At 43.0% G+C, this 23,352-nt stretch overlaps 1 protein-coding gene across 15 annotated transcripts in view; it reads right to left on the bottom strand.

Annotated features, from left to right (window-relative positions):
* Positions 1-23,352, bottom strand: part of TANC1 (tetratricopeptide repeat, ankyrin repeat and coiled-coil containing 1) — a 262,694-nt gene that overhangs the window by 79,267 nt on the left and 160,075 nt on the right. For 8 of the 15 annotated variants that reach the window (XM_024243336.3, XM_054548917.2, XM_054548921.2 and 5 more), the window contains 3 exons: positions 16,903-17,007; positions 3,908-4,038; positions 2,625-2,811 (listed from right to left, as the gene is read on the bottom strand). In XM_024243336.3, coding sequence (XP_024099104.3) covers positions 2,625-2,811; positions 3,908-4,038; positions 16,903-17,007 — 423 coding nt within the window. The remainder of the gene's footprint in view (positions 1-2,624; positions 2,812-3,907; positions 4,039-16,902; positions 17,008-23,352) is intronic. The other 7 variants (XM_054548919.2, XM_063712610.1, XM_054548923.2 and 4 more) reach the window with 3 other exon arrangements.

Below are 23,352 nucleotides of genomic sequence, written 5' to 3'. Positions count from 1 at the left end.
CCTCCCCCGATGCAACTCGACAGTGGCAACACTTCTCTTCCCTTAATTTCTCATTTCCAGCAACATGCTAGGAACCTAGTAGATAGCTGGATTAATGAGACCCCTGTTTACATCTGGAGAGAAAACAAAATAACAAAACAAGAACAAATACACTGAAGGGGAATATTGAGACACTATAGGGAACATATAAGAGGGGTCTAATCAGTCAGCTACTGGGTAGGACTGTATGAGATTAAGTATTAAGAACCTCCTGCAGTTTAATCTTTCATTGACAACACAAAAAACCAAACCAGCACCATTTCTTTCCTCTGCTTAGAATACCTTAAAAATTGTGGCACTGTATCTCAATGAGAGAGAAAGAGAAATAAATGAATGGGTGGCTCTCAGTTATTAAAAGTTTGGGCTGGGCACAGGGGCTCACGCCTGTAATCACTTTGGGAGGCCAAGGTGGGAGAAATGCTTGAGGCCACAAATTTGAGACCAGCCTGGGTAACATAGTGAAATATGTTAAAAATTTTTTTAATGAGCTAAGTGTGGTGGCACACGCCTGTAGTCCCAACTACTCGGGAGCCTGAGGTGGGAGGATTGCTTTAGCCCAGAAGTTTGGCTGCAGTGAGCTACAATTGCACCACTGCACTCCAGCCTGGGCAACAGAGCAAAACCCTGTCTCAGGAAAGTTTGTAACTGTCAAAGCAAAAAAAAGAAAAAAAAAAAAGATTTGGTTATAATCAGAGGCATGTAATGCCAATGGCCAGGATGTTCAAAAGAAAAAGCCTGTCAGAACAGTGCTGCACTGGCCACATCCTTGAAGATAAATTATGTGCAGGAGACAAAATTTCAGAAGAACCGAGAATACTGTGAAGAAAGTCATCTGCTTATCTCAGAATAAATACCAAAGATCTATCTATGGTGGACAGCTCAGAAGAGATAGGGCATAAGAACAGAAGTAACGCTGGGAAAAATTAGCTGAACTAGACTAAACAGCAGCTGGGGAAGCAGAGTAAGATGAGAATGGGGAATTAGCAGAATAAGCTCACTGGAAGGCCTTCAGGCTGAGTGAAAAGAATATAAATTTGCTACACAAAACTCAGCCCACCATTTATATGAAATGTCCAGAATAAGCTACAGAGACAGAAAGATTAATAGATTACTGGTTGACTAGGACTGGGGAGCTTGGAGTAGGAAATAGAGTGTGCCTTCTAATGGTCACAGGGTTTCTTTTGGGGATAATGAAAATGTTCTAAAATCAGATAGTGGTGATAGTTGCACAACTTTTTAAATATACTAAAAACCATCAAATGGTTCAAATGAGTGAACACTATGGTATCTGAATTTCATCTTAATAAAGAATGAAGGCAAAATAAAACAAAAATCCATTAAAGATTCTGATTCAATTGAAAATTATGGGAAGAAGCCACCTTCCTTAAGCTGAGGGGCCCCTCTAGAAGCTATAGTGAGGTCTGCACCAAAGAGCCCACAACCCAATCCCAGGAATCTCACAGACCTTCTGGGGCAATCTCCAAAGTGCAAACCAGATGAACCTGCTGCCTGGTTTTCCAAATTACACTTGAAATAAACTACAGGTGATTAAAGAAAATAAGGAGCTCAAAGGTCGTTCATTCCATTTGATTACATATTAATGTGGAAGTGGCATTCAGTCCACAATAAAGCATAAACTATCCCTCAAAGACACGTGCATAACTCCGCAAAAGGGGAGTTCAATCTTTCAGAAGAGCTCTGTGTGAAACTGCAATATAATCTTGGAACAGAGGAAGGTCTGAACAAACCCCTCCAGGGGTCCCACCCATCTGTTACCTGAAAGGCACCAAGCTGGAGACCTGAGTCACACAGACACTGGAGCCCAGCTGCAGAAACATAAATGCAGTCTGTCTGGGATGGCATATAAAAATAAAGACTCTTAAATTCCATGGATGATTCTAATACAAACCTGGGACTGAAAACTACTGGATTAATCAAAATCCTTAATTTTCTTAATTTTTTTGAGAAAGAAAGTGTGCAAAAAGGTAAATTCAATGTTGCTCAAGTCACCTGGCAAATTGGCCTAAGAGTCAGGACTGGAACCCAGGTCTCCTGACCCCTAGGCTTCAGGACAACCACACTTATTACGTGGGTGTAGGGGCTCAGGGAGGTCATCCTTAGAAAATTCTGGCCTCAAAACGCAGTCAGATCCCATGATAAGAAACCCTAGAAAACATACGCCTGAGCTATCATCAGGAAAATAAGTGACCTTGAGATTGGGGTAAGACGACATCTTAATATGCAGGAATTTCATTGCTCTGCTGTGTGCCCCAGTGGGACCTGATGCCCAACAAATGGAACTGAATATAGAAGAGCAAAGATTTTTGTTTCACAGGCCAGATCTGATCTGGAATTCCTTTTTTTTTTAACAAATGAGCTGACTGTTATAAAGTAAACATCAAGGAATGTAAAAGCCAATGCTCCATTCTCTCAGCTACACATGGAGTCAGTGCCACCTGCAAAGAACAGAGCAGGCGCTGGCGGACTGACCTTCACAGACCATGCTAAAACCCTCTGAGGAAGTGCCTGGTGAATGCTCTGGTTGAGCTTCGAGCCATTACATTACCGAGCAGTGTGCTTCTTACCTATAATTCCACTGTCCTTGCTTTCCAGGGTGGAACTAGGGCTGCTAATGGTCTCACAGGGACTTTTGTTGGCTGCCGTCTTGCTGACACAGCTATTCAAGGTTGAGCAGGGGCTATCGGTGCTAGGAGATGCGGTGCTGCTTGTTAGTGTGGAGCAAGGACTGATGCCTTGACTCAGAGCTGTGCACTGCAAGACGAATGGAAGGAGGAGTTAGCACGGCTTACACAGGATGCTTCGACACATGCTTTTGTTTTTGCGCTAAAACAATAAAACTAAGAACAGGAAAACGGAAGTTTTAAAAAAAAATCTAAAGAGATATGTGTGTATAGATATGGATTCATGGAGCTTTATCTATATAAATGTATATGTGGTCTTACAAATTTTAACAGAGCAGTATCTTTGTTCTGTTCCCCTCCTTTGTGATTTTCCTTTTTATTAAAAGGTCAGTCTTAGCAATAATTTAGTGAGGATGCACATTTGTACAACAGAAATGGCAAACAGGCAGATTTCCTTTCATTTGAAGTCTGCAGAACACAAATGGGTTATTTGACCTCTGTACAGAAAACCTGGGAACTCTGTTTTTGTCATGTTTCACGAACACTGCAACCTGATTCAATTCCTCAAGATTTATGGGCTCTGCAATCAGGGGAAGGAGACTGGTGACCACTGCAGTCTCAATCAATGCATGACACCCTCCCTTGCAGCGCAGAGACCTTCACCAGGGTAGAAGCTCCATCCTGCATTGCTATTCAGACGCACACATCACATCTGGGAAGTGGCAGGGTGCATGCTGCTGCTCCCTTGGAGGGGAAGTTCTTTCCTGATAGATGGACCATTTGATCTCATCTTATTTTGTCTCTGCCTCATCTCCTATAAATCTTTTCCTCACCCCACTGACCTCCAAAATCTCAACAGCTAAAAAAGCACAGGAAAGCATATACCAAAGCAACCAGATGAGAAGAATGGTGCTATAAAGGTAAAAGTACTAGTAGCATTACGAAGGCATTATTTTAGCCTCTTTAATTCATGCAGCCATTATTCTCTGGGTGGTGACTAGAAGGTTAATGTGGACATTTTCTTATGTTCTGCTTCTTTCTGCTTTTCCCCACCTCCCCACTGCAAAAACCCAGACCCAAACTGTTGAAATAAATTTCAATACACAACAGCCCAGAACTCATTTAACTGAACAATGGCTTCCCTGCTCAAGGAAAGGGAGAAGATGGTTATTGCTTTGTTCATCCTCTGAAGAGGTATGCAATGTAGTGTCTTCCTCGGGCATTACCATGGTTTCATTTTTGTCTTCAATGGTTATGTGTGTGGCACTTGGGATCCCTTCTCCCAGTAAAAATCCCAGCCTTGTCAACAGTTCTTGAGCTGCCGGCGAACAGCTCGGTTCATTATCGGCCTTTGCTTCTGGAACAAAGAAAGAAAACAATGAAGATGCCCCTCTGGGGAATTTCAGTATCGCATCTGGATGAGTTCACACTACAGCTGCTTGTCTGGTGATTTTGTGTGTTTCTATAAAATGTGCAGCACAAAGTTGGACAATGCAGCCTGTCCTCTAGCAATACATTCTAATTAAGGGGCTGTGACAGGTTAAGGAAACAGTAAAACAAAAACTCCAAGTGCAAAGGGTGAGTCAGAAGAGCTCAGTGTTATCTGACGGTGATTCCTAATTCCAAGTCATGTGAAAACGGGTACTTCAGACATCAGCTTGGGTAAGAAAAGGGCCTATCTTTCATGTTACCCTTACAGAGTGCAGGGTGTCCAATGCCCACAGGAAGCTGAAATGAAGTAAAACCCTAGTGGCAATGCTGGTAGAGACCCAGGCTATTTAGGTGTTGGAGTAAAACTGAAATCCAAGCTCTCATTAAACAAGCCAGGGGAACGACGTTGAAAATTTGGTGGAAAACTTGCTCTGCACATCCCACAGTAGTGAAAGTCAAAACCAGGATTTCGACTTGACGGTCAATCGTGAAGAATCCAAGTTGAAACAAAAATTTAAAATCACAGTGAAACTTGTCCCAAGAGACAGGGCCCAGTACCACTGTTGTCTGTACAAAGATGTAGAAAAATCAAGCTATATTCTCAGAATGCTGCACAGCAATGCCGGGAAAGCTCAGCTTTTCTTGGGTTCTCCCTGAGGTTGGTCATCTGGTTTTTTTGTACTTAAGAGAATTTTATGGTTGGATTTGATTTAAATGTTGAGCTGTAGGTTAACCCTGTACCCCAAAAGCCCAAAGGCACTTAATTATGGCCAATAAATAAAACGATATTCACATCCTTCTAACAGTTCTCTCACCTTCTAAAATCAGCATCCATCAGGGGATGAAAAATTTACAAAGCAAGCTGCTTACAAAGTTGTAACTTAACAATAAGTAACCTATGACATAGTCATTCAACATTTTGCTCTTTTTTATTAATTGTCTAGGTAACTAGACTCATATGAACCTATTTTGCTTAGATGCGAAAATCTGCAGATAATGGGTAAAGGTCTTAGGAAAAATAAAATGAGGAAACAACACAGTGATGTTGCCATTGAGCTACAACAGCACCAACAAAGATCAATGCTCACTTCGCCTTTTGTAAGGAACCACAAAAATCAAAATAAGCAGAGCTTTTGCAAAGGCCATCTGTCTTATTGTCTCTCACATATCAGTTTTGCAAGTCATGCACCCAGGATGGCAGCTACAAGGGAAACTATGCTGGCAGCATCTTCAAGAAAGGAAAAGCTTCCCACCCCTTGCTTACTGGTAAAAGCTCCTAATGTTTGGAGTAGGAAGAATGGTTTGCCAGCTTGGACGTTTTTTAGCTGCTCTGGAAAATTGCAGGGGTAAGGAAACCAAGGCTTGACTATTCTGGGTTAAAAGACCCCTGATGCTTCTGGACCATGTGAGCCAAACATGAAGGGGCAGTGGCCCCAGGCCAACACAGGGAAAAGGAGCCACCCCAGGGCGGGTCGACCACATGCCAAAGCCGCTCTACAGGAGGTCCCTTCCTACCTCAAAGCACATTTTGATTCTCAAGGTAGCTGGGCGTTTGGGAAAGGAGGGCCGGAACCAAACCAGATCAGCAGACCGAGGCACACCCAAGGGGTGAGGCCCTCAGAACAGAATGGCACCCGCCCTCCCTCCGCCTCTGCCCCGGGCCCAGGCAGGGCAGCTACTTTATCTCAGGTGGCAGCTGGGCTGGAGGGAGGGAACAGGACGCAGATGGAAAGGGGAAGAAGTGGGTGAGGGGGCAGATCTCCGCAGTTTCTCCACTCCACACCCCGCTTCCCTTTCGAAACAATCTCCACACTGCTCCCAATTGTGATTATGCCCCAGAATGTCTAGCTTCTGGTTAAACCTGAAACACTCTGTGTAGAGAGCCAGAAACGACTCCCATTTGGCAGCTGCCGTGGAGGCAGAGAGAGCAGCTGCAGGAGCTTGGCTCCACAGAATTCACCTCGACAACAAACAGGGCCACGCCTGCGGCTCCCTTGGGACTGGCAGGAGGACCCTGATCCTATGTAGGTCCTATGTGCAGCAGGGGGACCGCAACACCCCAGCACAGTGGCTGCTGCCTCCACACTGTGTCTGCAAACAGATACTCCAGGTTCTCAAGTGTTTCATTTTTTTTTTTTAAATCCAAAAACAACTTACCATCCAACCCATTTCAGATAAGTTGGGGAGCAGTGGCGATTCCAGCTTTAATGGTTGAGTTGAAAAGGGACACCTAGGCCAGGCGCAGTGGCTCACGCCTGTATTCCCAGCACTTTGGGAGGCCAAGGTGGGTGGATCATCTGAGGTCAGAATTTTGAGAGCAGCCCGGCCAACATGGTGAAACCCCATCTCTACTAAAAATACAAAAATTAGCTAGGCGTAGTGGCAGATGCCTGTAATCCCAGCTACTTGGGAGGCTGAGGCAGGAGAATCACTTGAATCCGGGAGGCGGAGGTTGCAGTGAGCCGAGATTGTGCCACTCCAGCCTTGGCAACAGAGCAAGACTCTGTCTCCAAAAAAAAGAAAAAAAAAAAGGAAAAGGGACACCCAAATTATCAACTGTTCTCTGAACTGTACAACCTGGACTTTGCTGCTACCCAAGTTCTAAACCCTTACCTGGGGTTGGGATGAATGGACAGACGTTATTTACTTCATGTTTATATCCATTAAGGCACTGCAACTGTATTCTTCCAAAGGCTTCTCACCTGTCTTTTCATATTATTCTGTCTTCTAAAATGTCATCCCAGTGATCGTCCCCTTAAAAGGTCCCCTTCAGTCTGAATTCCTTAATCCACATGAAGCTGTCTGAATCTCTCCCTTCCCTAATGCACAGAGCCCTCTCTCACTGAACTTCTCACTCTGGCAGAAGGACCCCCTGGGAGAAAGTGTCACTGAGACAATTTGGGAGAGATGAGTTGCTTAGGAACTCACATGGACACGCTGTGAAATGGAAACACATGTCTACTTGCATAGCTGTTCACTAAATACTGAGATCTGAACAGCCAGATGGTTTTAAGCTAGTTACTACAAAAGCGCCTCCAAGTCAAATTCAAACGGACCACTCTAAATAGCAAGTCTATTTTCATTCATGTAGTTAATATTAAATCACTGATCAATAATGGGTGTACATTACCCAATACCAGTGGGATGAGGGCTGGAGAGAAGACTTCACTTTGCATTTCACAGATTTAAATATCTGATGACTGTATGACAGCTATATTTGGAGATGAGAGAATAATTGGCCTCGCATGCCCTAGGAATCCATTAGGCAAGTGGAGAACAATATTCCCCCCAGCAGCACATTCATGCAACCCTCAGTATTACACAGCATGAAAGGCTGACTGCATGGAGAAAGGTAAAGGGAAGTTCTTGAATCACTTCTGGCTGCCTCTATTCAGCTACTCACCCCCTTGTGGACTATATTTGGGGGCACAAATGCTAAGGAACAGTCCACAAACCGACCAGCTCCCTGACTGCTATCATAACTTTAAACCATCAGTGCCCTCTACAATCATCTTCTCATCTTCCACCACTGTCTGGGAAGCCAGGGTGTTCTCAGTGCTAACCACCGTCCAGACCCTTTTGGGTACTGAACCTCTCTCAACTGCACTTTCTTAGTGAGGGAAGTGGCCATACCCACTTCCTACAGGTTGTGAGGCTCAAAACCAATGTGTGTGAGAAACAGCTTATAAACCACAAGATGCTACAGAATTCGTCATTATCTCTACCAACTTTAACACCAAGAGCCCACATTTCCTTGCAATTATTTTCTGGTTTCACAAGTTCATATCTATTTCAAGTGTGCTTGTATGTCTTACATAACTTTCTGTTCATAATTTTTCTGCCTCAAATAGGTTTTTGTAAACTCACTATTCCATGACAACAAACCCCCTCCCCCTCCTTTTTCTGCCTGCCAAACCATCCCAATTTGGCCTGCACCTTACTGCTTTCATTTTCCATTCCATTCTCTCCTGTTTAAAGCCAGGGGAGGAGTGCAGGTCCCTAGCGATCACCAAGTATTATCATTCCATGGAGAAAAGTCTCTCCTCCACTCTCGTCCTCCTCAGACTCTAAAGAACACTGAGTATTGCTGACAACATTCGTCAGTTCACTATCATGTGACCTATCACCATGTGACCTTCAACAGTTGACTTAATACCAAGTGTCCAAGATAGCACCTGTGAATCTAGTCTGCTAAATGAGACAGGCCCTTGGTTTGACATTAATCCTCTGCCTCTATCTATCCAGGACCTGCTTCTTGCTTATCCTCTTGCCTTCCATGACTCCTACTTACAAGTATTTTCCCTGTTTCTGTCTGCTCCTTCTCAGCCATTACCATTCCCTCCCTCCTTAGATTTCCAAAAACAGTATTTAAAAAGGAACATTGGCCGGATGCGGTGGCTCACACCTGTAATCCCAGCACTTTGGGAGGCTGAGACAGATGGATCACCTGAGTGATCAGGTGTTCGAATGGATCAGGAGTTCGAGAGCAGCCTGGCCAACATGGTGAAACCCTGTCTCTACTAAAAATACCAAAAAACTAACTGGGCATGGTAGCACGTGCCTGTAATCCCAGCTACTCCAGAGGTTGAGGCAGGAGAATCACCTGAACCCAGGAGTCGGAGGTCACAGTGAGCCAAGATTGTGCCACTGCACTCCAGCCTGAGTGACAAAGTGAGACTCCATCTCAAAAAAATAAAAATAAAAAGGAACATCCATCCATGGACCTGCTCTGTTTCTGTCAATAATTTGTTGTTTCTGGTCTGTAATACCAAAACATAGTTATCATGCAGGTTACCTTCAAAATTTTCATGTCATCCACCCCATATTGAAATTATCACCAAACTTACTATTTCTCCATTCAAAATGCCTCCTGAATTAGCCTTTTCTTCTTCACTCATCCATTACTCAACTTAAAGTCTTCATCCTCTTAAGTCTAGAGGACTATCAGAGTTTGGATCAATTTTCTCATCTCTATTTTTATTTTTTCCCTCTTTTCCTTCCTCTAGAGCCAGTAGGTTCTTAAGCTTTTTGGTCTCAGAATTCACTCTTAAAAACTGAGGACTGCAGGCTTATGAGGGTTATGTCTATTGATATTTATCATACTAGATATTAAAACTAAGAATTTTTAAACTGTATGTTAGTTCATTTTAACGTTATAAAACTTCATGTTAACAATTAATATTTTAATTAAAAAAGTAATTTTTAACTTATGGGTATATAGGTAAAAAGCTGTACTTCTGATTTTAAAGATTAGTTAAGAAGAATGGCATTGTTTTTACAATTTTACAAACTTTAATGTGCAATTAAATAGAGGACAGCTGGATTTGCATAACTTCTTCTACATTCAAGCTATGGGGATCAGTTCTTTTGATTCAAGCATGTAAAGAACTGCAGCCTCAGACAGATATGTAATTGGGAAAGAGAGGAGTCTTTTTAGTTAATTATAGATATTCTTCTCTGACACCTAGCCAAAACTTGACAATCAGCAATTTCCCTTTTTTTTTTGAGACAGGGTCTCGCTATGTTGCTTAGGCTGGTTATGAACTCCTGGGGCTCAAGCAATTCTCCTGCCTCAGCCTCCCCAAGTGCTGGAAACAGCAATTTCTTAAAGGTAAGTTCCACTGTTGACTCAATCTGCATCAATGAATTTTTTGTACTGTTACAGTAAGATCCAGTGGTCTGTTTTATACTTTAAATGGATCTTTTAACCATGCAAGACTGTGTAACATTATGCATTGGGTCATTTGGAAAATAACGGTTTCGCAGATTTTGCAAATGTTGACAAATGTTATCACATAATATCAAAACATCACATTACCAGAGATCTCAATTGAAAAGTCTTGGAAAACCATCAAGCTCAATGTGACAGGTGTAAAATTTCCCAAAAAACCTAATTTTCATTTGAAATGTCAAGTTTTATTATGGGCAACTAATCCTGTCAGGGTTGGGTTTTGGTTTTTTTTTTTTGTTTTTTGTTTTGTTTTGTTTTGTTTTTTTGAGACAGAGTCTCGCTCTGTGGCCCAGGCTGGAGTGCAGTGGTGCAATCTTGGCTCACAGCAACCTCTGACTCCTGGGTTCAAGCAGTTCTCCTGCCTCAGCCTCCCGAGTAGCTGGGATTACAGGCACCCACCACCATGCCCAGTTAGTTTTGTATTTTTAGTAGAGACAGGGTTTCACCATGTTGGCCAGGCTGGTCTCGAACTCCTGACCTCAGGCAATCCGCCCGCCTTGGCCTCCCAAAGTGCTGGGATTACGAGTGTGAACCACCACACCTGGCCTTTTTTTTTTTTTTAATTGAAGTGCCAGGCTAATTTCATTCCTTTTGAAGAAAAGGTGTGCCAAATACTTACTTCAGAATAACCATGGTTTGTCAGTCATTCTTTCAAATAAAAACAATATTCCATTTTAAAAGTAGCAAGTTCAGCTTGCAATTCAGTCATACAAGTGCTCTGTCTCAAAAAAACCATCAGACTTCAGAGCGTGCAGAAGGGCTTTACGCAGACTTCCCACTTCATCACACAGAATATTAAAAAGATGGGTCTCCAAGGGTCAAGATTTAATAACATTACTTTTAGTGCTTCGTCAAGGACATTCTTCAGTGAATTATTATTTGTGATGCCAGCACATGGCAGTGAAGAACACCAGGACTACTAGTTTAGCCAGTGCCTTGACATATACTAAGGTATCAGAAGTTTTACTGACAATTGCTTTTGCAGCATCAGTGCAAATGTCAACAAAGGGAAATGTAAATACCTTCTCCGTATTATTACAAAAGGGTTTTGTATTATTATAAGAAGAGTTTTGACATCACGAACCCCTGAAAGTGTCTGGGGGACACCTAGAAGTCCACAGTCTACACTATCAGAACCTCTGAATTAAGTCTACAACTGTGTTAAATAAAAACCACAGCTGCACACATCTCTCATCCTAGTAACTGATCTCCCATCTTTATCTGTTTAATTTCTTGGGGGTAAAAGAGGGCTCTCTATTCTCACCAATTCCATTTCCTTATCACATACCTATAACTTCAACTCACAGACCTTCACAAGTCTCCTGAAACAGCCGTGTTAAGCACATTAATTTTTCTTTTTCCTTTTTTGTAGTACACCTTCTCTTTTGATTTTCCCGTAGATCTATGGCCTTGCAAGCACTCTGTCCTGCAAGGTAGAAAGTGGCAATTGTTGTAAGAGACACACAGACGGAAAAATTCATGATTACCAGAATACTGTGGTCTTGTGTGGTCTTTTCTTGTCCCTCTTGCTGATGATCCTTGCACCTTAGTCCCAGCTCACAAATGAAATACTAGTTTCTCAGCCCTCTTTTGTCAACAACCTGTTTCCCTACTGTAACTTGCCTAGTCTCATAGTATTACTTCCAAGCAAATGGCTGACCAGTTTATATCCTAAGCTCTTTCTTGAGACCCAGTTTGATTTTCCAACTGGTGGCTGGACACTTGCCAAGATGTTCCACCAGCACCTCGAAGTCCACATGCCTGAAACTGAACTCAAACCAAAACACAGTCCCCACTCCTCCAGTGTCCCTTAATGTGGTCTTAAAGGCGTGGAGTTGTTGTCTCTGTCTTTTCCAGTTCCCAGGTCCTTGCAATTCCTCAAGAATCTTCCATTCACCACCTCTTCTTCACTGAACCTGATCTAATTTGAGACTTTATCCTCTCACTTAACTACTAAAACAATTTTTTAATCATTCTCAACCCTAGTCTCTTTCCAGTCCCACTCATCCTACTCTGTTGCCACATACTGTAGTCTGAATGTCTGTGTCTCATGAATGGGATTAGTGTCCTTATAAATGAGGGAGCTTGTTTGTCCGTTCCACTAAATGGGGTTACAGCAAAAAGATGGCTGTCTATGAACCAGCAAGTAGGCCTTTGCCAGACCCCAAATCTGCAGAGTACCTTGGACTTTCCATCCTGCACAAATCTAAGGAATAAATTACTGTTGTTTATAAACCACTCAGTTTATGGTATTTTTGTGATAGCAGCCTGAACTAAGACAACAGGTAAATCTTAAGGCATAGCTCCAATTAAGTTTTTCCATGCTCAGAATCTCCATCTGCTGGCCAAGCATAGTGGTTCACACCTGTAATCCTGGCACTTTGGGAGGCTAAGGCGGGTGGGTCACCTGAGGTCAGGAGTTTGAGACCAGCCTGGTTAACATGGCAAAACTCTGTCTCTACTAAAAATACAAAAATTAGCGTGTGGTGGCGGGTGCCTGTAATCCTAGCTACTCAGGAGGCTGAGGCAAAAGAATAGCTTGAACCTAGGAGGCGGACATTGCAGTGAGCCGAGACTGTGCCACTGCACTCCAGTCTGGGCAACAAGAGTGAAGCTTCATCTCAAAAAAAAAAAAAAAAAAAAAAAAAAAAAGAGAATCTCCATCTGCTGAACTCCTAGTTCATCACACAGCTTGGATTAGTCATTACTTCCTCCTTTATTACAGTCACTCTGTATACAGGTCCCTAATCCCCTGCCAGACTCTAAGGCTCCATAAAGACAGGACCCATGCTTGATAACCCATCTCAAATAGCATTTAGCATAGTGGTTTTTCACAGCATAGAAATTTAATACTTATTCAAGGAAATGCAGAATGAATGGATACTCTACTTCCAAGAGTCTCTCTTCTATGCACACATACCAGGTATGCCCCTTTTCTGTACTTCCATCAAATAAAACCTCATTCAACCATTGGTTGAATGTTGCATTGCCATTCTAAGAAGCTGAAAATTAAAGCAGGATCGAGGTTACCTCTTGGGAAAGAAAGGGTTTTAAGAAATAAAACATGACTATGCATTTTCTTCAATCATATTCTTTTTTTTTTTTTTTTTTTTTTTTGAGACAGGTTCTCACTCTGTCTCCCAGGCTGCAGTATAATGGTGTGATCATGGCTCACCGCAGCTTCCACCTCCCTGGCTCAAGAATCCTCCCACCTCAGCATCCTGAGTAGCTGGGACCAGAGAGGTGCACCGCTATATCTGGGTAATTTTTTGACTTTTTGTTGATATGAGGCCTTACTACATTGTCCAGGCTGGTATCAAACTCCTAGGCTCAAGCAGTCCTCCTGTCTTGGCGTCCCAAAGTGCTGGGTTTATAAGGGCAAGCCACCACACCCAGCCCCTTTATGCTTTATACCTCTTTAATCCTCTATATCTGTTTGACCATCTAAAATGGTAATAAAAAACATAAGGTGTCAAAATATTTGCTTAAGCATGTAACTAAAGACCCTCTCCTCCCAGAAGATAGTTTGACATTGAATTATTCTGCTCTTTCATATGTGTTAGCTTTATTTGCTTAGTCAGATTTATTTGCTTTATTTGCTTAGGAAAAAAGTTTCGTCACTGACTGACATGAAGATATCATTTAAAAAAAAGTTTCATCATATTTTGAGATTGATCTTCACAGAGCAATGACTTATGAGACGAAAAACTTTCTCACCCCTCCTCAAAACTTGCCCAAGTAGCTAGAAATATATTAATGCAAACCTAAATAAATTATGGTAGCCCCTAAATCAAAGAAATAAAGCGTAGATCCTGTTATAATCATCATCTCTAATGTATCTGAAGGTTTTTTTTCCCTTAACGCAGATATTGTTTGTGAGTAAATGAGTTTTCCCCTAAACAACATGTTGATTTAGCAATAGGAAGCTTACTCGTTAAGAACTTATTCTATCTGACACACAGCTTATTAGGACTATTTGACACGAAAATGGGCTTTGTATTTTGTTTGATGATTTTATTAAGTCATCCATTTTTCCTAGAGTAGAAAATGCTGTGTTTCAAATATATTTAAACACACTAAGACAGAATGTTTTTCCTAAAGATGTTTGCAGGTGAGTGCAAACTCCTTCCTTTCTTCCTTCCTTCCTTTCTTTTTTAAAGAGACAAGGTCTCACTATGCTGCTCAGGCTGTTCTCAAACTCCCAGTCTCAAGCAATCCTCCCGCCTCGACCCCCTGAATCACTGGAATTACAGGTGTGAGCTACAGTGCTCAGCTTGCAAACTTTAAGAAACAAGTTATTTGCTTACAAAAAAAAATTCATCTTCTTACATCATTGAACCCACACTTCCCAGAAGGCTAAAACGTGCATCACACATAAATGCAATTACTTATAAATAAGCAAATTCAAAATGTTCTTTGGTTTGTTTTCCTTTGATTTAAAATCCAAACAGAGAGCTAAGAATCAAGAGTTGATGGAGCTACATGACCAAAGCAAAAGTGAAGCAGGAAAGTATTTCAAACATTTAGGAATAACTTGATATTTCATGAGTCCATGGGAAATTTCAAAAGCACTTCACAAGGAGCTGTTTTCAGTGGAGTCTGTTAGTCTGGTGAATACTGGCATGCTATTATTGACAGCACCCAGAAAAGTGTCTTAGAAACTTAAACAAGAATGTCCAAAGGAAATATAGATAACAGAAGACCACATTTTAGAGTAAAACTTAAGTGATGATGCTGATATTAAACCCTAAAAATGAGGGTCTGCCCATCATGTATCTGTACACGCCCGGGTTAACACTCAAACTCAGTTAGTTTTAGTTGGCTCTATCATTTTCTTTGGGTTCAGTGATCTGGATAAAATTTACACTTTGACATGGCAGACTTAATTAACCCCACTGAAATTTAAGGGACTCCATGGGGATTACAAAACATACCATTCTATACTAATTGTCCTGTTTGACTTTGTTAGGCAGCCACCTCTCCTCATCAACCAAGAGAAAGCTCACCCTGCTGTGGCATCCACCAACATCATGGCTATCTTCAGGCAAGACCATGCACCCACAGACGTGAACTACACCTGCTCCCGAGACACTTAACAAAAATGAAAACATACCCTGCTTCTTAATTTCAGGCGAAACCGAAATGTCTGGTCCTGTATTTGTAGCCCATAGATCTCATAATTTTGGTCCCCATGGAGACTAAAGATGCCAAATCAGAAAGCTCAGGTCTCAGGAGTGAGCACACATGCAAACTTCAGGCCACTCCAGCAAGACCAATTGCCGCATTTGAAATTTAGCTCAGCCCACGGCCAAGCGTAAGAACATTTCCTTTCGTCAAGAAAGGTGGCCAATTCTGCTTTGAGCAAGGGAGAAAAGTTAACAATGGGAACTATTTATAACCTTTCATTGCCTAATAAAAATCCAAATTTTCTACCCCCACTCCCACACCAGGAGGAGGAGGTCCCAATCCCTGTACAGAACCTCAGCGATACTCCCAGCCAGGGAGGAAGAGGTTACATAATGGAGCCTAGGCCAGCCAAAATGCCAGGGGCATAATTGACCAGGGCTACAAAGGCTTTGGTGGGTGGGGAAGAAGGGAAGAGGTAGGTAGCAGGCTTAATCTGAGCCAGGCAGACAACTTAGACATTTGATGACTGATATTCACTACAGAGAGATAGATTTTACTTTCCTTTCAGGACACCGAGGAGAGAGAGAACAGACTGCCTGCCCACGTGAACACACAATCAAGAGAGGCCTCATGTACCAGCAGTTGGCTATCCTAACCAGACACCACAGTGGAATCTCCACCTTCACCAGCAACATTCGGCGTGCACAAATCCTCAGCTCAAATCCTCTTCCTTCAACCACACAATGAGTGCCTGGACAGAAAGGAAAAGGGTGGCATTTCTCATGCCAAGATACCTGCAACAGCACCTCTTGCCTGCTCAGAGTGCCCAGTGCCCAGTGCCCAGAGTTTTCCCCATGTCCCAAACTCCCCTTCCCTTCCCAGTTTTCAGCTTTTGCTGATCCTTCCTCACAGCTCATTTTTAGCTGTATTTTTACCACCACTCCAGTATATTGTCTTCCCATGTCCTACTTATTACCCACTCTCTGCCATACAGCACCAGCAACACAAAAGGCACACACGGGTTAGAACATAAAGGGTCTGTATCTCCCACCACCCACAATTAGGCAGAGGAAGGTGCCAGATATGCCAAAGTAAAAATATGGTTGAGTTCTCTTTCAGCATTACTACATAAACTTTTGTCCACACTGAGGATAAAGCAAGCCCCTTTACACACAACAAGATTCCTAGTCCCATGTTTCTGCAGAAAAACAGGGTGGAAATTCAAAACACCCAAATTAAAGGCAAGAGAGATGTGAGTTGGGGACTCCCCAGAAAGGAACAAACAGGAAAATTCTCGAATTGATTTTTTAAAATAAACAACTATGAATACATCTGTTAAATGCTACAAATTTGTAATGTCACACATATTTCCAGGTATAAAATATATATACATATAAAATGTCTTTAAAAATATTTCCATCAATTTGGCTTTTTTTTTTTGCTCCTACTTCAACATCCCCTAAAGAAAAACTTCAGATGTTAAAAAAAGCAGCCTTCAAAAGACACCAAATGCTTTTTTTAAAGCTAGCAATTACATGCTTTGTCCAGTTAAAGTTTCAGCTTTTCAGCCAAAGCCTGTTGTTGAATTTTCTCAAGCAGTAGAGTATTAAAAACAAAACAAAATCTTGGAAGCAATCTACTGGGTGACGCTTCCTATCCTCCAAGACCTGGTAGGTCAAAATTCAGAGGAAATAGGACTCAATCCTTAAATAATGCATATGTACCCACTTAACTATTTCTACGTTAGGTATACAATTTCCAAGAATTTGCATTAGCCAAACAGATCTCTCTAACTGCTGGAGGGGAAAATACCTCCCAAATACATTCTCAGCAAAGCGTACTGCAAGGACACTCAAGTTTCATTCAGAAATGAAATGTCATTGTATAAAATCTTTGGTAGAGGGGGAAGGAAATCACTGAAAACATTCTTACCATGCTCATCAGGCTCTGTTGGCTTGGATACTTCTCTGAATGGCATTATAACTGCATCTCCAGGCACTCTGGGGCTTTCCACATACTTGGGCTTCCTGACAGGACCTGTAGTGGGAAAGATCTGAGTGTGGCTAATTTTTTCCAGATGCAAACAAAGCCTTGGAATGTACAGTGTGTGTCCTTACCAGGACCCAAATATGCCTAGAGGAAGAGCCAGTGCCTTCCCCTCCCTTAAACACACACACACACACACACACACTTTCAGTACACACACACACACACACACACTTTCAGTACAGATGAGGGAATGTCCAGTCTGGCCTACCAAAGAAGAAAAGAGTAAGCTCAGATTTGAGAATGTAAACCCTAACAAAAACAAAAGCTGCTCTCTTGCTGTGAAGTCGCTACAGCTGTCTTCACTGGTCAAGTGGGTGATTTTGACATGTTCAAACCTGGACTGCTTTGTGATGAAGGGTTTGATTTTCCTCTAACTGGGACAAGGATGGGACAAAGATGACTTGGTAGCTTGGTATCTCTAAAGTCAGGAGGCAAGGATTACAAACAGCCGGCCTGTAACAGCAACACGGTCTGCGCACCAGCCACAAGAATGCAGGCATCTTATCTGGCTGGTGACGCACAGTAACTGTGCGGGGCACAGCAGCCAGCAAGCGGGTCAGACATAGGAGAGACCAACAGGCTTATCTCCCACCTCCTGTTCCCACAGCCCCTACTTATCATCAGAAAATCTGGAATTCTTCGTAAGACTGGATGGAACCCCCACATACAATGATGCAGTCGTTTTGGAAAACAGTTTGGCAGTCGTTCAAAAGGTTAAGTGCAGAGTTACTACATGGCCCTGCAGTTCTACTCCTATGGGAATATATGTTCACACAAAAACTTGTACACGAATGCTCATAGTAACGCCATTTGTACTAGCTAAAGGTACATCAAATGACGACAACAAAATGTTCTTTGCCCACACAATGGAATATTATTGGGCAGTAGAAAGGAAGTATTGATTCATGCTACAACATGGATGAAGCTTGAAGACATTCTGCTAAGTGAAAGAAGCCAGTCACAAAGGATCTACATGATTCCATTCATATGTCATGCCCAGAATAGCCAAATCTTTCAGAAAGTATAAATGGTTGCCAGGGGCTGGGTGTTATGCAGGCTACGCAGGCCTGTGGGGTAATGGTAAGGGATATGTGACTTCTTTTTAGAGTGAGCAAATGTTCTAAAATTAGGTTGTAGGGACAGTTGTACAACTATGAAGATATTTAAAATTAGTCTGTTGTATGCTTTAAATGGGTGAACTGTATGGATGTGAATTATACTAAACAAAACTGCTTAAAAAAAATTAAAAGCCTAGGCGCGGTGGCTCACACCTGTAATTCTTGCACTTAGGCCAGCGCAGAAGGATCACTTGAGCCCAGGAGTTTGAGACAAACCTGGGCAACACAGTGAAGACCTTGTCTCTATAAAAAAATAATAAACAAAGAGGCCGGGCGCAGTGGCTCATGCCTGTAATCCCAGCACATTGGGAGGCCGAGGCAGGTGGATCATGAGGTCAGGAGTTCGAGACCAGCCTGGCCAAGATGGTGAAACCCCATCTCTACTAAAAAAATACAAAAATTAGCCAGGCACGGTGGTGGGCGCCTGTAATCCCAGCTACTCAGGAGGCTGAGGCAGGAGAATCACTTGAACCCAAGAGGTGGAGTCTGCAGTGAGCTGAGATCACACCACTGCACTCTAGCCTGGGCGACAGAGCAAGACTCCGTCTCAAAAAATAAATAAATAAAAAGAAACAAAGTTAGCTGGGTGCAGTGATGTGTGCCTGAAATCCAAGCTACTCAGGAGGCTGAGGTGGAAGGATCACTTGAGCCCAGGAGGTAAAGGATGCAGTGAGCCAAGATCACACCATTGCATTCTAGCCTGGGCGACAGGGTGAAACCCTGTCTCAAAAATAAAGAAAATACTGCCTATTCTGTTACATTTTGGTCCAAAATCACTCCCTTGATTCTAGTGTTCCTTGGTTGCCTTAAAATGGCTTTTAGCAAGACCACAGAGATAGGAAACATTTTACATCAATAAGAGAAGGGGGAGTAGAAGACATGCAGGCAGGAATCTACAACTATCCCCTCTTCTTAGCCCTGGGCCATAGCCCTGACAGTCCCAGGGGCCCAGTTCCACCACTGTGTCATGATGGGGTGATGCAGATAGACCATCCTTCTGTCTCAAACGCCTTCTGCATCTAAGAAATTCTGGTCAAAAGATGGTTTATGGCGAGAGATGCTGCCATCTAAAGGCATACTGCAAAAGCATTTATACTACTACAAAAATAATCCAATTCCTAGCCAGCTACATGGGTGTACTACATCTTAAACTAGACTGTTATCAAATAAGCTAATAATACTTTACAAATAAGAATGGTATTTCAAACTTCAGGAACTGTCATTTTTAAATGATTCATGTAGTATTTAATCACTTGGTGGTCTTCATAATTTAACCCTGTCATAAAGGGAACTTTTACAAAGATTAAAATAGAATGGTTACAGGGGACACATAATTGCAATCTAAGTGTGGGATGTAGGCTATTCAAGAGTATCCAGACTTTATCTACAACATATATATATATGTATCCACATATAAATATGCATAGGGAAAAAGACTTGTGGGGTTTTGGGAGTGGAGCTAAACTATTTGCTGTGTAAGAGACATAAACTAGAAAGAAGGGCCTGAATAGGACAGATACAAATGGAATCAATTAGCTGGGTGTGGTGGCATTTGCCTGCAGTCCCAGCTACTCAGGAGGCTGAGGTAGGAGGGTCTTGTGAGCCCAGGAGTTGGAGGCTGCAGTAAGCCGTGATTGCACCACTGCACTCCAGCCAAGGTGACAGAGCAAGACCCTGTCTCAAAGAAAAAAAAAAAAAAGGGAACCAGAACAAAGACAAGAACCCACATACACTTTTGGTTTGCCACCTACTCCCTAAGGTAAAATGAACTGCTGACATCTTTTCCCTTCATCTGCCCTCGTCCATTTGAAGGACCTGGGGAGGTAAAGCTCTTTGTTATTATTGCCTGATAATTTGCCCAATGAGCAGGCATGGCCACTGTTCAAGAAGTGCCTGTATTTCTGCTCCCCTTAACTCTTCAAGGTACAGTAACAGCAAATCTAAAGAGATCTATTTCTAGGCTCCAATCTACCTACCCAATAGAGTCTTCAAAAATATTCTCTAATAGTAACCACTTTCTTAAAATGTGGGCTATTTCATTAATGTATGATGGTTATTGTAAATGTCTGGATCCTGGAACCCAGTATCACCCAGAGCCTTCAGAAAGCATCCACATGCCTGCCTGTTTAACTGTCTTAGAACGGTTCTATTCAGATCCAACCCCTAACTCATAGACTCAACCCCGAGGAGCCAGGATACTCAATGAAGGGACTCGTGAGTTGGGCAGACCTAGGTTCAAATACTGTACCCAGGCCTGGCACAGTGGTTCGTTCATGCCTATAATCCCAGCACTTTGGGAGGCTGAGGCGGGTGGATTGCTTCATGAGTTCCAGACCAGCTTGGGTAACATAGTGAAACCCCATCTCTACTTAAAAAAAAAAAAAAAATAGCTGGGCATGGTGGCATGTGCCTGTAGTCCCAGCTACTTTGGAGGTCGAGGTACGATAATCACTTGAACCCAGGAGATGGAGGTTGCAGTGAGTTGAGATCACGCCACTGCACTCCAGCCTGGGCAACAGAGTGAGACTCTGTCTCAAACAAAACAAAACAAAACTGTACCCCTCCCTCCTCATGTCCCCTAACTCAGGCCTTACTATGTCCCAGACCCTAAAGGTGAGCAAATGAACCTCTTGCTACAAGAGGAAAATCCACGCACAAAGACCAGGCCCACCTGGTTCCCAGGCACACTAAATCACAGTAACGTCACATACGAAAGGAGACCTAGAATATACCAAAGTAAGTAAAACATATATTCAGTGGTCACATAAGGCAAAGCACGCACATACATTAATTCACTCATTCCTAATAACTCTGGGAGAAAAGTACAATTTCCCTCATTTTTAGGTCAGGAAACTGACGTTCAAATAAGTTGTTCTTATCTGAACTCGGCCCACACATGACAAAGCAGGAAGGAATTCACACCCTGGTCTATGCAGTTTTGAAGCCCATGCACTGAATCACCAGTGAGCACTTATACAACTATGAAATCTGGATTAAACATGCAATTCTAGAAAAAGCCCAGGCACTGGGAACTTCCACCACCCAGTCATCAACATCCACGGACGCTGGCTGCAGAGGCAGCAAATCGTTTATGCATCCTACTTGTCTCTGATCTTCCCTAACTTATACTAGAGGAAATATTAAGTGAATATAAACAACTGTTCTCCTGCATGATCCTTGTATTTAAATTGCTTTTCACAAACAGCTGAACCTCAAGTGCTGTAAAACAAGATAAATTTATAGCCATAGGTTTTATTGTCCCCCACAATCAGTCACTAGAGAATTTGTGCATACTTTGCATTAAGCAGAGCAGATGATACGTGTTTGCCTCCACTCCCTCTCAAAACACCATTAAAGTTGTAGCAAAAAGATTAAAGAGAGACCAGTGGGGAAAGGAGAAAGAGCCACTGGCCAGAAACCAAGCCTCTGAAGGTAGGAAACAGATTGCCAAGGAGCAGTGGAGCAGGCAGAGCAGAAAGGTTAGTGTTGGGTGGGGGCGGGGCGGGGGCGGGGGGAGGGGGAGTGATGAGGGCTCAGCCCGGGCCAGAGCCTCGGTGACAGCAGGCCCACTGGAAGGCAGGGATGCTGGTGACATCCAGTAGTGTGGCTAGTTGAAAACTACTGAAGGAGAAAAGTGAGACCCCCCCATCCCAGAAATGTCTTAAGCCTGGAGCATCCCCCCTCCCTCATCCTAGAGGCCAAGTTTATTCTCTGGAAAGGCTCAATTCTAAGACCATGGAGAGAGATTCAAGAGCTAAACTGATGAGTGCTGTTTTCTTTTTGTGTTTTTTTAAAACTTGTAACTGCTAAGGAAAAAGTAGATTAAGAAATATTCTACATGCAGACTGATGGGCCCGAGACGTACCTCCCACCCCCAGCCCCCAGCTATGAGATCGGACAGCCAAGCTTATAGGCCACGGCAGGAAGGGATGGGAAGATTCCTCTCTGGATAAGCTCATCAAGAGAAGAAGGCCTAAAGATAATCATAGTTGGGGACTCCTACCCCAAGAAAGGTAGATCCCTGACCATCATGCTGCAGCACAGCTTGCCCTCAATGTACCCCTTTCAATCAGCTTTTAGCACCTTATATACAAATAAGGAGCCAGGGACCACCAGGCAGGTGAGGAAAGACCTACCCTGAAAGACAGCGACTGACACAGGTTAAGAAAGGAACTCTGAGCTGGGCACGGTGGTACACACCTGTAGTCCCAGCTACTTGGGAGGACTGCCTGAGCCCAGGAGTTCGAGGCTGCAATGAGCTATGATTGTGCCAACACTGTCTCTTTAAAAAAACTAACTAAGGAATGAGAGAAAAGAAGAAACGCCCTATAGAAAGAAAAGCAATACTGCCTCTATTACACAAAAGGATACTGGGACAAGGGACACTTGGAGCCCACGATGTGGGCAGCTAAGCAGGCTGCAGCTACAGAACAACTGCAGGCCACACAGTCAGAAGCCATCACAGCCACCAAGCGCCAGTCACACATGGCCACCTATTAAACCACAATGACACTAATCGCTGTGCCATCTATACGGAACTCTCCTCCACATAAAGTGGCCACAGTCCTTATCAACCGAGATCCAGACGGAAAAATCCATCTCCCCAAACCCCTACTCAGGGAAAACTACTGCCCAGCACCTTTCCCCTCACAACTTTTTGTTTAAAACAAAATATTCAAGCATAAACTACTTTAAACTTCCCCCTTTTACTTAAACCAAGTGTTATGAGGTTAATCCCCCCAAATTAACCAGAATGTAATACTACATAATAATTACCCAGAAAGCATGATATTCCAGCTACTGGGTATGTTTTAATGCAGGAGGCTCTTAAAAACAAGACAAGACTTGTCTGTGGATAAAAACATAAAATAAACAACAACGACAACAAGAACAAGGAAAGACCGTCTGGTATTAGCTGACAACCAGCTCCTCTAGAAGCTGGCACGTCTCCAGGGCTGGGCTCCCAGTCCCCCGCCGCCCCCGGCACTGTTATTCTGCTGCCGCCACTTTTCCAGCTGTAATGTGCACAGGCTTCAAATGTAGATTCTGATGTTCAAGGTGTGGGCTGGGACCACAGATGACACTTTGGTAGCACGAACGGGGTCTCTAGGGAAGACCACTGTTTACCACCCACTCCAGTCAGGTTCAAGTGAAGTGGAGTGCAGTGGCTGTGAGTGGAGCATCAACGTGTTCAGTTTACAAGATTTAAGATAAA

Source organism: Pongo abelii, chromosome 11, assembly GCF_028885655.2.
Source record: "Pongo abelii isolate AG06213 chromosome 11, NHGRI_mPonAbe1-v2.0_pri, whole genome shotgun sequence".
Taxonomy (NCBI): Eukaryota; Metazoa; Chordata; class Mammalia; order Primates; family Hominidae; genus Pongo; species Pongo abelii.
The sequence above is the reverse complement of the archived record's forward strand: the minus strand, read 5'-3'. Positions and strand labels throughout refer to the sequence as shown.